The 16434-nt window shown below is 46.8% G+C and overlaps 1 protein-coding gene across 7 annotated transcripts in view; it reads left to right on the top strand.

Annotated features, from left to right (window-relative positions):
- Window positions 1-16434, top strand: part of Traf3 (TNF receptor associated factor 3) — a 102108-nt gene that overhangs the window by 73485 nt on the left and 12189 nt on the right. For 6 of the 7 annotated variants that reach the window (XM_029540588.1, XM_029540592.1, XM_029540590.1 and 3 more), the window contains 7 exons: window positions 363-621; window positions 1879-1930; window positions 5652-5756; window positions 6558-6725; window positions 11893-11973; window positions 14478-14552; window positions 16055-16147. In XM_029540588.1, coding sequence (XP_029396448.1) covers window positions 380-621; window positions 1879-1930; window positions 5652-5756; window positions 6558-6725; window positions 11893-11973; window positions 14478-14552; window positions 16055-16147 — 816 coding nt within the window. In that variant the 5' untranslated portion in view covers window positions 363-379. The remainder of the gene's footprint in view (window positions 1-362; window positions 622-1878; window positions 1931-5651; window positions 5757-6557; window positions 6726-11892; window positions 11974-14477; window positions 14553-16054; window positions 16148-16434) is intronic. The other variant, XM_021202218.2, reaches the window with a different exon arrangement.

The raw sequence follows: 16434 nt of genomic DNA on the forward strand, positions 1-16434 counted from the left end.
AAAAAAAAAAAAAAAAGAAAAAGCGGAAAAAAAAAAAAAGAATAAAATTTGAAAAAAAAACAAAAGAAAAAAATATTCTGTGTATTTTAAAGAACCTTGCAATACAATTTACTAAGTATATTTTTCAGGAATATTTTGAATGGCAGTGTTAATGGTAGGATCTGGTTAAAGTAAAAAGAAGGTGGTCACTTGGTCATTTCTTTCTTATTCCATGGCAGATTAAGGCTGGGAAGAGTCCTGGTGCCCCATTTAAACACCAAAAGTACAGACCTCGGCACGGGCACTTCTCTCAGCCATGTGTGTTGGGCCTTTTCAAGGGTTCAGGGGTTGACTTACAGTTCTCATTACCTTTCTCCGGGCAGAATTTCTCTTTCCTAAGATGGAGTCAAGCAAAAAGATGGATGCTACTGGCACACTGCAGCCTAACCCACCCCTAAAGCTGCAGCCTGATCGCGGCTCAGGGTCCGTGCTCGTGCCGGAGCAAGGAGGCTACAAGGAGAAGTTTGTGAAGACGGTGGAAGACAAGTACAAGTGTGAGAAGTGCCACCTGGTGCTGTGCAACCCAAAACAGACGGAGTGTGGCCACCGGTTCTGTGAGAGCTGCATGGCTGCCCTGCTGAGGTGGGTTCTACACACGGGACATGGGGGCAGACTGCCGTCCAGGGCTGAGCCCCTCCTTCCTCACCTGCCTCTTCCAAGACCGAATGATTTTCAGTCCAGTGTGGGAGGCCTTTAGGGCAGCTCAGGCACATCTCATGCCTGAGTTTCTGAGGCCTCTGTACCTTCCTTGCCCTGCCCACCTCACATCCCACTTGCCCAAGTCTCCCCCTGAAGTCTCCTCAGTGGTGTTAGCACTCCGTCCACAGAGCTTCTGGGACTCCCATCTGCCTTGCTGTACTCTGTGCAAGAAGCTTATGTTTCATGGTGGTCATGTCAAATGATCCTAAGTCTTTAAAATTGAAGGATGCCCTGGGCCAGGATAGAGGAAGGTCAGGGTCACATGCAGAATAGAACAGGTGGTAAGGCTGCATGCTTGCCTAGGGAGTCTGGGGTACCAAGACCCTAGAAGCTCATGAGTCTAGTAGTTGCTATGGTAAAGTCACAAGGGCAAGTTGGGATTTGGAGGACAGAAGTTGAGTCAGCCAAGGAAGAGAGCTTCATCATGCAGCTTTTTACATTTGCCAAGCACTGTGCTTGACACTCAGATCACTACAAGATACACTGTGCCGTCAGGACCCTCAGGACACATTAGCTTCAGAAGGCCACTGTTTCTTTTCTCATCTGGTCACTCACACCTGGGTGCCTGAGACAGAGACCAAGGCCGAGCCCAGTAGCCAAGCTCCTGTGCACCCCACCATCACCACACCCATTCACGTGTCCCACACAGCCCACTTGGTTTTGTTGAGAACCAAGGACCCAGGTTGAACTTGCTGATGACACAAGAGGCTCAGCACCCAGTCGGCATGGAAGAGGACCTGGAAAGCACTTGGGCTCAGGAGAGACCTGTTGGGGTTTCCTGGAGGATAGATGCAGCTCCCTTGTGCAGGTGCCATTATTGTTGTACATATAGTGAGTTCGTAGATAGCCCAAGGCCAGGGGCTCCCCTCCGAAAACCACTATGCCACCAACATGTTACTCTCATGGTCATTAATTCATAGTTATTAAGTCTTCCCAGTGGAACTGAGCTACTGAATGTAATAGCATGTTCAGTGCTTTTTCTCTTGTGGGTTACTATTTAAACTCAGTTCAACAGCGTCCCGGAGCCCTGCCTGTTGCTGCAAGCTTGAGCGGGCCTGATTACAAAAGAAAGCACTCTGTGCTGTGAGCCTGGGGGAGAGGCTGGCTCCTGCTCTAATGTACTTACTCTGCTTCCTTCAGCTCCTCCAGTCCAAAATGCACAGCTTGCCAAGAAAGCATCATCAAAGACAAGGTATGCTTACCCATTTCCTTCCATCAGACAGAGGCTCGCTCTATAGTTCAGAGTGTCCCCAAACATAATGGATCTTGCCCCAGCCTCTGAGTGTAGGGGTGTGCCACCCTTCTGGGCTTTTTAGATGGCTGACACATTTCACATAGCTTGCGTTTAATGCTGTATAATTCAGTTTAATTTTCTACTTGATTTATCATTGGGAGGAAGTGCATGCGTGTGTACTGTTCACGTGCAGATCAGAGTACAACTTGAGGAGTTCTGTCCCTCTTTCCTTAAGTGGGTTCTAGGGATCAAATTCAGGTTGCCAGGTTTGCACAGAAAGTGCTTTACCCTCTGAGTCACCTTGTTTTCCCATAGCTTTTGTACAATGCATTGAAGTTCAGTTTTGTTTTACTTTTAAAAAATTAAGCTGGGTATGGTGTTGCACACCTTTAATCCCAGTATGCAGTAGGCAGAGGCAGGTGGATCTCTGGGAATAGGAGGCCAGCCTGGTCTACATAGCAAGATCCAGGACAGCCAGGGCTACATAGTGAGACCTTTTCTCAAAAACAGTTATTACTTCTGTGGGGAGGTGAGGGTGGGAGTGTAGCTTAGGCTAGCCTTGAACTTACTCAGTAGCGGAGGTCCTTCCTTCTCCTCTCCCAAGGCCCAGGATCACAGGTGTGCGCTCCCACATCTAGTTTCTGCAGTGCTGAGGGTCTTTTTTTTTTTTTTTTAAAGATTTATTTATTTATTATATGTAAGTACACTGTAGCTGACTTGACACTCCAGAAGAGGGTATCAGATCTTGTTACGGATGGTTGTGAGCCACCATATGGTTGCTGGGATTTGAACTCCGGACCTTTGGAAGAGCAGTCGGTGCTCTTACCCGCTGAGCCATCTCACCAGCCCGCTGAGGGTCTTTCTTGGGGCTTCGATGTGCTATGTAAGCACACCACTAACTGACATACATCTCCATTCCCTCAGGGTTGGTTGGTTGGTTTGAGATAAGAGTTTTACTGTGCAGCTCTGGCTGGCCTTGAAGTCACAGAGATCTCTGCCTCTGCCTCTGCCTCTGCCTCTGCCTCCACACATGGCAAGTCCCTTGGTTTTTCCCTTGGTTTTGATTTTTGAGATTGGATTTTCCTATGTGGCCCAGGCTGGCCTGAAACTCACGGCAGCCCTCTGGCCTCATGTAGCCTACGCTGGCCTGAAACTCACACAGCCCCCTGCCTCAGTTCCTAGGATTGCAGGCATGTCCCAGAACACTCATAGCTTTGTCAGTGGTGCAGCAGGCTCCACAGCCCAGCATGTGCTGTGTGAGCACCCAGGCAGGCTGGGTGTGGAGGAAGAGCCAAACAGTCTTTAGCTGTGCCTCCTGCAAGGCGCATTGTCCTCTAGCTGCTTGTTTTGCCCATAACAGTCTCAGTCTGACCTGTTAATGCCATGGGAAGTCCTGTACGGAGTCTATCCAGAGAATGCTGAGGTGCCTGTTGTGGCAGAGGTGTTTGTGGTTGAATCTCTGCTGTCCTGTAGTTTTCTGTGTCATACAGCTTATACTCAACTTGGAGACACTGGCTTTTACCTCAGACATGCCAGTGGGAAGGGGCTGTTTAAATGTGTTCTTGCTCCCCTTTACCAGTGTCTTGAAGTGCTTAAACAGTGAGTGAGATCAGCTGCTGTGTGCCCATATGGCTGTCAGCATTGGCAGACTTAGAGTGGGTAACACTGAGGCCTCTCCTTTTTCCAGAAGAACCTGATCCCTCCCCTTTTCTCTGGCACGTGGCCCCTAACATACTGCTAAGACCTTCCAGGTACATTTGTAGCTTGAAACAACTCATTCTCAAGGACTTAAATATCAATAAAAATGTGTGTAATTCCAATATTTTGATTAATGAACCTAACAATTTTTAAGTGTAGGCTATTAAATTCCACGCTAATAATCTTGCTCTGGGGTTTCCTGTCAAAAGCATTTTCAAGTGCTGGACTTGCTGGTCAGGGCGGCCCAGGTAAGGCTGCTGGCCACATGGCCCCTGACCCCTGGGCTCTAGGAAGAATGGCGTCTGATGGAACTTGTTCTGGGTAGGAGCAGGGAGTCAGCCAACCCTCAAGCTTTTCCTTATCAAACTAGCTGCTGAAGACTTCAGTCCGTTGTCATAAGAAGCAAGTCACTTAGCCTTTTCTTAAATGGCAGTGTGCCTCCCTTGTTCTCATGGATTAACAAGTGTGACTGAGAGGAAGAAGGTAAAGCTACAAGCTAAGGTTCCTCTTACAGTATCGTGGTTTCATTCCAGGCTGTCCTCAGACTCAAACTCACAGATTCATTCTTCTGCCTTTGCTTTCCGAGTGCTGGGTTTAAAGACATAGTCTACGGTACCAGCTTCCATCTTAAGTTTGAAACAGGGTCTGTCACTGACCCTGGGGCTTGCTGACTAGATAGACTAGCTGGCCTGTAAGCTATAGACCCCCCCCCCCAGGGATTACAGGTGCACACCCCCCCCAGAGATTACAGGTGCATACCATCCCCCCCAGGGATTACAGGTGCACATACCCCCAGGGATAACAGGTGCATCCCCCCCAGGGATTACAGGTGCATACCACCACCTGTGACTCATATGTAGGTGGCAGCACCAAAGCTCAGATCTTCATTCTTGTGTAGCACACCCTTTACTGACTGAGGCATCTCCGTTTTTAAAAGCTTATCAGCCATTTTTTTCTGTCTCTGCCTGGACATTTAGGAAGGACTAAGTTTTGACAGGTGGGAGTGTCTCCAAAATGCCCAAGGACTAAGAGGCTGTAGGCTGTTGTTAGAGGCAGATTGCTTGTTTTCTTTCTTTCTTTTTTTTTTAAAGATTTATTTATTTATTATATGTAAGTACACTGTAGCTGTCTTCAGACACTCCAGAAGAGGGAGTCAGATCTTGTTACAGATGGTTATGAGCCACCATGTGGTTGCTGGGATTTGAACTCCAAACCTTCGGAAGAGCAGTCAGGTGCTCTTACCCACTGAGCCATCTCACCAGCCCCAGATTGCTTGTTTTCTAAGGGGAAATAAAATTAAAGCCAAGCAGGTATTCATTTTTAGGAGAATAGTTCAGTTCCACCTCATCCTTATAGCATTTATTTAAAGCTTCCTTTAGACTGAGATGTGGCTCAGTAGTGGAATGTTTCCCTAACATGCTCAAGGTCCTGGGAGTCCATCTCCAGTGCTGAGTGAAAAGGGAAATTAAACAGAAAACACTCTTTGGTAAGAACTAAGTTAAAGCACTAAGAGGGAACCAAACTTGTTTTACAGAGTGTTCCAAAACATCCTGTCCACAGCTATTGGTCTGGTTCTCTAAGCAGCATTCTGTACAGTGTATCAAGGAGCCAGCATGTTGCCAAGTCCTTTGGCGAGAGGTGCACACCAGGGCCATCTGCTCCTTGTTGGCTGGCAACTCAGGCCCACCTTGTCCAGAGCCCATGTCAATATTCAAGGACCATAATGCTTGAAAATGTCTTCACCCCAACTGTCATTTGCTTACCTAAGAAAAGATAGTGGTTAAGGCTATGTGAGTTAAATGGTGTCTCTTAGTGGGGCCAGCTCCTTCATTCTACTTATGGAAATTAAAAATGGCCCTTAATGCTTTCTGAGGCCCACTTAAGAGTTGCTCTTAGGATCTTTAGAGTGGTTTAGCCTTGTTCAGAATTGCAACATGTGAAGATTAGGAAGTATTAATCCTCTAACTACTTTTCAATTCAGGTGTTTAAGGATAATTGCTGCAAGAGAGAGATTCTGGCCCTTCAGATCTACTGTCGGAATGAAGGCAGAGGTTGTGCGGAGCAGCTGACTCTGGGACATCTGCTGGTAAGCCCAGAACAGCACCAGAGGCATCTCTGTTCAGAGGGCCGCTGCCACACCCCACCCGCCATCTGCCTGCTAGGGAGATGTAGCGTGTGTGCACCATAGCGCTGTTTACCCTTTAAAGCAGCACCATGCGCGATCCCTAGGGCACACAGTTTCACTTCATGGCATCAGTGAGTTGTTATCCTCTACCCTACTCCCAATAAAATACTGGTTTTGGGTTTTTATTTTCCAAGGCACTTTATCCCAACCATGAAACTTAAGGGGTTTTTTGTTGTTGTTGTTTTGGATTTTTGGGTTTTTTTTTTTTTGGGGGGGGGGTCTCTGTGCAGCTCTGGCTGTCCTGAAGGTTTTTTATTTGTATATTTTATTTAGAATGGATAATTGAATTAGAATAAAGGATTTGTACGTGTGTGTGTATGTGTGTATATATGTCTGTCTGTGTCTCTCTGTGTGTGCATGTGTCTGTGTGTGTACACCCTTTGACATAGTTCAGGATGGCCTTGAACTCAGCATCCCCCTGTCTCAGCCCATTCTGCTAGGACTACAGGTCTGCATAACCATATCTTGCTAGAATCGTTGTTTCCTGACACCTGCCACCCAGGTGTGGTAACAGAGGCAGTCCATGGTCCCTTGCTCGTGTGCTGAGGACACAGTGCACAGTGAGCCTGCGTCTCTGTGCTTGCCTCTCTGTTGCCCAGGACTGTCCCGAGAGCAAGGCCACAGTGTTCTGCAGACCTCAGGGACAGTCTGCCACTTCATACTTACATTTCTGCCAGTTAAGAACATTGCTTTCTTCTACAGGTGCACCTAAAAAATGAATGTCAGTTTGAGGAACTTCCCTGTCTGCGTGCCGACTGCAAAGAAAAAGTACTGAGAAAAGATTTGCGGGATCATGTGGAAAAGGCCTGTAAATACCGTGAGGCCACATGCAATCACTGCAAAAGCCAAGTGCCCATGATCAAGCTGCAGGTTCGTTGCTGCCTGTCCCCATCCCTCGGCTCAGTCAGGTGCACTTCTGCAGAGATGACAGTTCTCACGAGCAGAAAGGGAGAGAGCACTGAATAGCAATTTTCATCTAACTTTATTTCAGAGGAAAGCTGTATTTGTTTTGCCTGTTTTGATTTATATGATTAACATTTTCCATTGCCTTGATTGGCTCATTTGAGATGTCAAAAAAAAATGAAGAATGGTGATTCAAAAAAGGTAGAATTTGTAACTTGTCCCAAAGAATAGCCTCAGATTGTAGTGGAGCGCCCGTCTTCTCACAGCTGTGTGACCCACCATTACTCAACAGCAGGCGCACTCTCCTGCGGGCAGAGGCAGCTGTCTGTCTTAGAGGCAAGGCTGGGAATGCTCCCCTGCCTTGTTGTTTGGCACAGTCTGCTCTGTGCATGTGGTGGATCACCACGTTTGTGTGGAAGACTGAAGGCAGAGGAGTGATTTTAAAACAGTCATTCACTGAGTAAACATTGGTTGTGTACCTACTGTGTGCTGTGACATTCTAGGACATGGACTCTTGTGGGTTGCCAAGAGGGGGATTGGGAAGTGTTAGGAGAGCTGGGAGCCCTGGCCAGGTATTGCTGAGAGGTACAGAGGTCACCGGCAAGGGGCTCTGGGAGTACAGCTAGGGCACTCATGGCTGAGATTCTGGTGTCTGTCTTGGAGCGTGTCATGGCCACTGTGTAGGAGAGTCCCCACCCTGTGAACTGAGGAATGTTCTGCTCTACCATATCAGCACTCCCTCCCAACCAGCTGTGCCTGAGGCTGGGCCTCAAGTTACCTGAAAATACTTTTCTTATAGAATATCCTAGACATTCCCAGGTACTGAGAGCTTTCCCTTTGGGAAATGGCATTAGATTGTGTCCTCATTGAGCCGTGTCTCTAGTAGTACCTTGTGGTGAGTGAGACACTCAGGAAATGAGAGCTGTTCAGGCGCACGCATCAGTTCTGCTGTAAGAGATGCGCCTTGCTTCTTGCAGAAATCAGTATTTGCAGAGTAGAATCAAGTAATTAATTTTTATTTGAGAAGGAACTGAAAACATGTCAGTTAAATACCACGTAAATTGCCACCTCTGATCACCAGGCAAGACTGTAAGAGTCAGGAGGGTGCATGGTTAACCACATGTTCACAACAAAGGTGCTAACTTGATGTTATCCTCAGTCTGCAGTCTGAGGAAGGAGACCCAGGCACACAGTTAAATTTCTGTAGTGTGGAAAGAACTGAGACCATACTGTGTGCAAAACACCAATAAGGAGGTCAGTCCACCTGACAGGGCTAGGGAAGGGGAGCGAAGAGGCGGGGCTTACCTCCTTAGGGTTTTTAATAGGCAGCCACAGATTGGAGGAACGGGAGTTGGACGGGAAGGCAATCTGAGACCTGAAGTTCCCTCAGAAATGGCTGCTCCTTGTAATGTCGGGCCCTTCCTGAGGGACGCTAGCTGTGGGCAGCTCTGATGGCATCGCTGGGATGTTTTTGTTACCACTTTTGCTTTGCTTGCCTTACTAAGGACTGAGCTCAGGGCCATGCTCAGAGATCACTTTTTAATTTTTCTCATTTTAAGACAGGGTCTGACTGTCCTTGAAATCACCAGTTCAGCCAAGCTGGCTTTAAATTTGACCTCCTGCCTTGGGATCCTAAGCAGCTGGGGTCACAGCATGTGGCACCATGACAGCCATTTGTTTTCATTTTGTTTTGAAATAGGCTCTTGTAAAAAATAAATTAATTAATAAGTAGCCCAGGCTGGTCTCCAGTTCACTAGGATGTCTATGAACTCCTGATCTCCCTGCCATCACCTCCTAGTGTGTGCCACCACTGCTTGCCTGGGTTGCCTTCTCCTCTGGTTTTTAGTCCCTTACACCCATACCGATGACTGAAGCCAGAGCACTGAGCATGCTGGACTAGGCAAGCACTCTCCTGTACGCTGGGTGTCTGTAGCCCCAGCAGTGGTTCTAACTGGTGTGCACGTCTCACATCATGGCATGTCCCCACACAGTGACGCTGCACGGTCCCGACACTGGCAGAGCAGAGACACTACACAGTCCTGGCACTGGCAGAGCAGTGCACGCTCACTTCTTTACAGAGCTAGGAAGGATCTGGGCCTCTTCTCCTTCTGTTTAGTGCCAGGATTACATCCCCAAATCTTTCAACTTTTTTTTTTAAGCTCTAACATACTTAACCTCTCAGCTATGAAATGTGTCGTACAGTACATAGCTTAGGACCTGTAACACTGCGTTGCCCTCTGGCAGTACATTACTGACAGTGTCTAGTGCAGGACTAAACCACATATAATTCTTGTAGCAAATCATATTTTAATAAAGTCTGAGAACAAGCCAAGTGAAACTCTTGTGTTAGGCATAGGTAGGCGTCTGATGAAAGCTTTAGTTGAAAGACAGACATGCACACTGCTGCACTGCTTTAGTGGTTACTTGATGGGTAAGATTGAAGTGGGTGGAAAATGTTGATCATGTGCATATGTGTGTGATCAAATCTGTGTTGGTGCCAGGCTTGAGTGTGCACCTACAGTCCAGGACTCCAGAGGCAGAGGCAGGGATGCAAAGCTACACTTTCTAGGTAACCAGTCTGCCTACAGACCACTATGAAATGTGTCACGCTTTTGTTGCGCTTTGTTTGAGGCAGAGTCTCATGTAACCCAGCTGCCCTGGAACTTGCTGTGTACATCAGGCTGACCTCAAACTCACAGAGATCTACCTGCATTTCCCAGGTGCTGGGGTTAAAGGCACATACCATATGCATGTTTGGCCTGGGTTTTGGTTTGTGTTTTCAATGGTGCATCCTTTCCTTTGGCTGTTACAACACAAGAGTTGCTAAATATCACATGGCAGGTTATGGTAATATGCAATTCCCTCTTCTGACTTTCATAGGTACCTGGCACACATGTGGTGCACAGCCATACATACAAGGAAAACACTTATACACTAATCAAATAAAGTAAATTAAAAGAAAGTAGAATCAGAAACCAAGCTGTTGGCTGGGCCATGTTGGCAGCAGCGGCCCTGAGAGAATGCTTTCCTCCCTTCCTAGGCTCTCTTGGTTGCCACTGACCCTTGGCCAGTGGCTACAGTACTCCTACCCCTGCTTTGTATTTAGATAGCTGTTCCCAAGTCCTCGCCTCTCTAAGGGTGCCAGTCATGAGACATAGGGCCTTGTCCTAATTCACAACAGCTGCAAAGAGCTAGGCCCAATAAGTCCCATTCAGATGTTCTGAACGGGCATGAACAGTGTTGTGGGAGGACACTAGCCAAGCACTTTCATGGGTAGAAGCCCTGGGCAGGCAATTCAATGAAAAGAAATGTTCATGATTAATAAGAGGAAATGCCCCAATTCACAATCTCTGAGCTGCAGGATCCTACATCGTATCCTCCCATTAGACTGTCCTAGATTAGAAAGTGTGGTAGAATTGATAAAATGCAGGAATATGCTTTCTCATGATAATGGAATTCCAGGGCTGGGCAGTGGTAGAATCCCAGCACTTGGGAGGCAGAGACAGGTGAATTTCTTAGTTCGAGGCCAGGTCTACAGAGTGAGTTCCAGGACAGCCAGGGCTATACAGAGAAACCCTGTCTCAAAAACAAAACAAAACAAAACAAAAAACAAAAAAACAAAAAAAAAAGATAATGGGATTCCAGACTGGGGTCAGGTTATTGGAGGGAAATTTGGCAACAATTCATCAAAATCTATCTTAAAGCATGTGCATCTTTTGATGCTCTTAAAATCTTCTTCCAGATATTCTTATGTATGTAGAAGTACATACGAAGATCCTGGCATCAACCTCCTAGCCTGTCCTCCCCTCCCTGCCCTGCTCACCTTACCTCCTCCAGTGCCATCCTGGGCGTCTCCCTCCACTCTGCCGATGTTGATGAGTCAGCCGGCAAGTGTCCAGCCAGAGAGCAAGGATGGGCGAGTGTAGGGTCCAGGAGCCATCAGAGTCCCCGTGATACCTCTGCCATGTTTCAGAGTCCCACGCTGCTCTGTGGCCTTGTAACCTTGGTTCTTGGGGTTGGGGTCTGCTCACTCTTGGTTTACGGTTGTGATAGGTATCAGAAGCAAGGCACAGTGCTAGGGTTTTTCTGCTGAAACATGCAGAATTCCTTGACTTTGTGGTACTTGGAAACTCTGGATCCATGTAAAACCCCCATGATAGGTCCTTGTGCAGGCTGTCCCCTAAGAGAGGCCTGTGATTAGGCTGTCCCTGTCAGTCAGTAGGGAATGGTGGTGGGCTTGCTCACCAGGTACTCTGGGAGACTCTGAGACACTGCTCTGCAGAGCAGGCTGCATACCTAGAAAGCCCAGGCCTTCAAGATTTCAATGAGATTGAGCTTGGTACCCTCACAGGTCAACGTTCTCTGTTAAACCCTTCCCTTGTGTGGCCACTGTCTTGGCTCTTTACCTGCCTAGTTAGACTGAGGCTGGAGCAAGTGTCATCGTCCATTCAAACACCTAAAGACAAATGTCACTGAAGGCCCAAGGAACTGGAAAACCCACTGAGACTTGAAAGGGCCCCGGGGCTTGCTGAGCGTCCTGACCCAGCTATGTTGTTGCGCTAGCTCTCCTGTCTTTGCCTCAGTTGTGGGTCTCCTGCCACCTTCTTGGGCCCTTGGGTGTGATGTCTGGACAGAGTTCTTGCCCTTGCTTTGTCTGTGGAGCCCCAGTGACTGCATATTGCCAGGTACCCCTGGAATTGAGATTACCAATCCCTGTCTGTCTTCTACAGAGCTAAGAATCACACCAATGCAGTAGGCCTAGATCAAACTGTATCCGTACTTGTGTACTAAAGATAATCTTGGTAAGATTTCAGGATAGTATCCAGGAAGCCATGCCATTTTCCCATGTTATAGGGGTGTCCTGTCCAGACTCCACATTGAGCATGGGCATTTGACCAACCCCAAATTGTCCATAGGCCCTTGATCTGTGGTCAGATGCTACCAGAGGTATTGTTTACTAGTTCCCTCTGAGTCAGTCCTGCCCTGATGTCTGAAGGTTCCTGACTTTCATGCTCTGATGTCACATGGTAATGGTGGACCAAGCTCCCTTTGCCTCCATGTTGGAGAGCTGACAGGCAGCCGCCAGGATGGACTTTGGTATTCCAGAGTTACCGTATTTCCTTTTTCTTTGTAGAAACATGAAGACACGGATTGTCCCTGTGTCGTGGTGTCCTGCCCTCACAAGTGCAGCGTTCAGACCCTTCTAAGGAGTGAGGTAAGGCCCAGTCAGGAGCACTGTAACAGTGGTCCCGTGTGCTGGACACTCCATTCTTCTGAGTTACAGGCACCTAGAGACTTCACGGTTGACTGTGGTAATGTGTGTAACAGGGCAGACAAAACTGACAGGGAGTCTGTGGAAGTCAGACAAACAAAAAGCTACAAAAGGTAAATTCAGGGTTGGAAATAGTAAGAATTAGAAAGATGTGAATACTTTACCTACACATGTAAGGAAAGGTGGCACTCTCAGGGGGTTCTGAAGCACTGTTTTTAAATCTACAAAATAATGGATTTCTATAATATTGTCTCAGAGGAATGTATTCAGACCTTCTAGACAATTCTGACCTCCAGGGCAGGCAAGCAGGCTAGATGGGAAGGGGGTGCTGAGTGCAGGCGTCTGTGTTAGCATCCTTAAGGGCAAATGTGAGGCGCCCCAGTTACTACACACTGCACCCTGACCAGGGACTCCTGTAAAAGGGTTGATGTTTATCATTACTCTCATTTGATCTGTCTATATGGATGGATTCATATGGGAAATTACAGGGATTCCCAACTTTTTTAAAGATTTATTTAGCTTATTTAAATGAGTCCCCTGTAGCTGTTTTCAGACACACCAGAAGAGGGCATCTTTGGATCCCATTACAGATGGTTGTGAGCCACCACGTAGTTGAACTCCATGGTTGCTCTGGTCTTTGGAGCCTGGTCACTACATTCTTCTCTGGCAGCCTGGGTGTCCTCCAGGGCAGTTAGAGGAAGGAAGCCTGAGATGTTTTATATGGAACAGGAGGGCCGGTGTGGCCCCATCTAGGAGGTGACAGTGAGGACCCTGCTCTCCTAGGTACAGCCTCCCAGGACAGGACTCCAAATGTGCCCCAGGGCGGCCCTGGGGGAGAACAAGTGAATGACCCTCACTGGGACAGTAGGAGATCCTTCTGCAGGTGCATGGAGAGTCTAACTGCTGAGGTGACTCCCAGAATTTATAACCCTTATTTCAGTTCTGTCTGCTCAGAGCTCCGAATTAAGATGAAAATTTGCCTCTAAGTTACTTTTATTTAAAAATAAAATTTTAGACTGCATTTTTCTTGGTTTTAGTGAAAGGAAACAGCTGTTGAGCTGTGCAGTGATGTCTTCTGTACATTCTCTAGGGCTCTGAATACACTGATAATAAAGCCAGGTTAGGAAAGGGTAAGGCAGTGAGTTTACTGTGGAAATACATGTCAGAACAGTATGACCTGGTTTATCATTAGAAGTGTTAGCTGATCCTGTCTGCAATTGTAACAGTGGCCCTGAGAGACTGTTAGACTTTAAAGGTTTAAACAGACTGTGACCAAAAGTCTCCATGTGCAGCTCCATGCTGACCTGCCTGTGGGGCCTCTGGGTGCTTCCTCCAAGTCCAGCCCACGGCATCCTGGCTGGATTCAGGGAAACTGACAAGGATGCTGGGATGCTGATCTGTACACTGCCTCACTAGCTTTGCCATATGGCTGGTTATGGTGGGGCCTCAGGGCCCTTCTCCAGGTCACCTTTCTCCTCAGCTCTGTAGAAGGGTCAATGAGCAGAGGGGAAATGGGTCCCTGTCTACCTCATTCCTAAACACCAAGCAGAGAGAAAAACTTCCCTGGTTCTGGTAGACTGAGCAAGATTCCCTAACTACAAACCTGCACCCTCCCACATCTGCACAGACGATGCAGAGTATGAGCTGTGAGAAGCGTCAGGCACGAGAAGTGCATTCCAACCACAGCCACACAAGCCCAGGTGGACACAGTCTATCTGTCTTAAGGATGCGTCTTTTTAGTTCCCTTGTCACTTGCTTGGGGCATCCTGGAGCTAAATAAGAAGCTATTTTCTCTCAAGATAGCTTAGATTTTTCTAGGCATTCCTGCTTTTCCCTCTGTCAGTTGAGACAGCATAAGATTCCTGTTGTTAGACTTGCTGCAGAAATCTCTGAAAAGCTTGTGAGCCTCTGAATGTGCAGGAAAAAGGCTCTTCAGTGAAACAGAAACTCTCCTCCAGCCATTTCAAGTATTACCAGCATTTGTATGTGAGCTTGCTTTGGAAAGGGGTTTATTTTGTGTACTGTATAGTAGGTGTGTGACCCAGTTGTATCCCAAATGCTTTCTGATTTTTTTGTGTTTCATACAGTTTTTGTTAATAGTCTTTAAATGTGCATTCTGTTTTTCTCTTTTCTTTTTCTTTTTTTCCCTTTTTTAACTCTGGCACTTCAGACGGCATGCCACAGTTTGAGCAATTCATTCTAAGAAAATTGGAAGTTTAAGAACTGTTGCAGTAAATGTATTTATGTATATTGGTGTGTATACGTGCATACTTGTGATGAAACTGTATTTTACTGCCTGAAGTCCAGCGAGCAGATAGCGTGTACACACCTGTAGCTGATGAACAACCTTCTTAACAGCACAGTCTGGATGCTCTCTGTGCCCTGATATGTTTGAACATTCTCATGCAAACGTTTGTGTCACAACTCACGTCTTTTTCCCATTGCAGTTGAGTGCACACTTGTCCGAGTGTGTCAATGCCCCCAGCACCTGTAGTTTTAAGCGCTATGGCTGCGTTTTTCAGGTCAGTATCCAACATTTGTCCTTCCCAGTTACTGACATCTGCCATCGAAGCAAATTCTCATAATATTTCAGCATTTGAGTTCTTGCTCTTTTAGTCTTTGTCATGAAACCAGATCACCTGCTGCATGAGTGCAAAAGGCCACATGCGTGCAGCTGGTGCTGGTGCTCACCTGCCAGGCCAGGGTGTTCTGAGACTCAGGCAGACAGCATGGGTGCCCTACAGACAGCTCCTGCGACAGTAAGAACCAATGCAGTGACATCTGCTGGAGTCTCTGTGGCTGCTTCAACTATATTATTACCAAGTATCAGTGACTGTTAAACTAGATGGAACTTTGACATCATTTGTTAGACCTTAGTGAAAAAGAATCACACATGGGTGTCCATGATGCTTTGCTTACACGTGTGTGCTGACCCTGACCCCTGCCAGGGGTGGATTTGACTGAGGAAAGTCCATAGAAAGCCTGCTTCCCGGAAAATGGCGTTATCCTCAGAAATCTATATCTGGTTTTCTATTCATGTTTTTAAAAATGTTCCTGAGAATTGCTAGCGAGTCAAGATTGAGTTTTTATTCATATATATATACATATATATATATCCTAATTTTTATCTACCAAAAGCCAAAATATGTCACACAGAAAGTATTGTATGTTTAGTTTTACGTATCGACGGTATGTTGTTATGGAGTCGGTACAGAAACAGTGAAACTCACGGTTGTATTTTTTACTGAGAAGAGGAGATGCAGAGAGTGAGCATGAGGTCCTCCCTTGCTGGTGTTAGTCCAAGAGGCGCCTGCACCTCCCTGTTCTGTTGTGCGTAGTCCCATCCATCCTGTGTGTGTGCGCGTATGTATGCTGATGTGGAGCCACGCTCAGATCAGCATAGATAGAGACAGACTCTATGTACAGAGTATGTGTTTTGGAGATCATGAAAACGCTTTCTCTGATTTCTTAATTTTCTGGTATCAGAACAAATTATCTTCTCGTACAAATTGTTTCCTTGGACATGCAAAGTGCTGCTTAATATGCTTGCTCTTGGCTCAGATGGTCTGCATCTTATGTACTCTGTAGATTATTTATGTTTTGTATGTAAATTTCTCAGCACACTCAGCCTGCTGAGGTCGTACCTTTTTGGTTAAAATGCTGTATCATGGATCACTGGACCTCTGTAGCAGCAACTGGCTGCAGCTTCAGGTTCCAGAACATTCTCTTTGTATATCTTCATGAAAATGATTTGTAAAGGAACAAGATAGGTTTCAAATTTAATTCCTTGGTTTTGCAAGTGTGAAACAAAGGTGAGAAGTGTGACCTTGAGGTCTGCTCTGCAGCGCTGCAGTGCTCTTGGTGAGCTCCCCGCACTGCAGCCCAGGAGGCCTTGGGTGAGGGCCCTGGGATCCCTGCACACACACAAACCCTTCCTGTGTAGCTAAGACTAGAGTTGTGTGCTAGCTTTCCTGTTCTTTGAGTGGCGTGACTGGTTTAGAGTCACCCACTGTTGCTCTTACAGGGTACAAACCAGCAGATCAAGGCCCATGAGGCCAGCTCCGCGGTACAGCATGTGAACCTGCTGAAGGAGTGGAGCAACTCCCTGGAGAAGAAGGTAGGCTGGCCGGGGACTCCTGGCTTCTGTCAGGTTTATAATGCTTCAGACTACTTATAGAGTAAATCTGTTTTGTAATTATCGGTGGTTGTTAAATGAAAGGGTCGTTGTGAAGCGTTAGTTCTGTTTTGGAATCTTGGGCTTCTGTGTAGAAGTGTTTGTTCTTGTTCAGCTACCAAGCAACATGAAATGCCTCCTTTCCTTTCCTTTCCTTTCCTTTCCTTTCCTTTCCTTTCCTTTCCTTTCCTTTCCTTTCCTTTCCTTTCCTTTCCTTTCCTTTCCTTTCC

Source organism: Mus pahari, chromosome 7 (genome assembly GCF_900095145.1).
Source record: "Mus pahari chromosome 7, PAHARI_EIJ_v1.1, whole genome shotgun sequence".
NCBI classification, from domain to species: domain Eukaryota; kingdom Metazoa; phylum Chordata; class Mammalia; order Rodentia; family Muridae; genus Mus; species Mus pahari.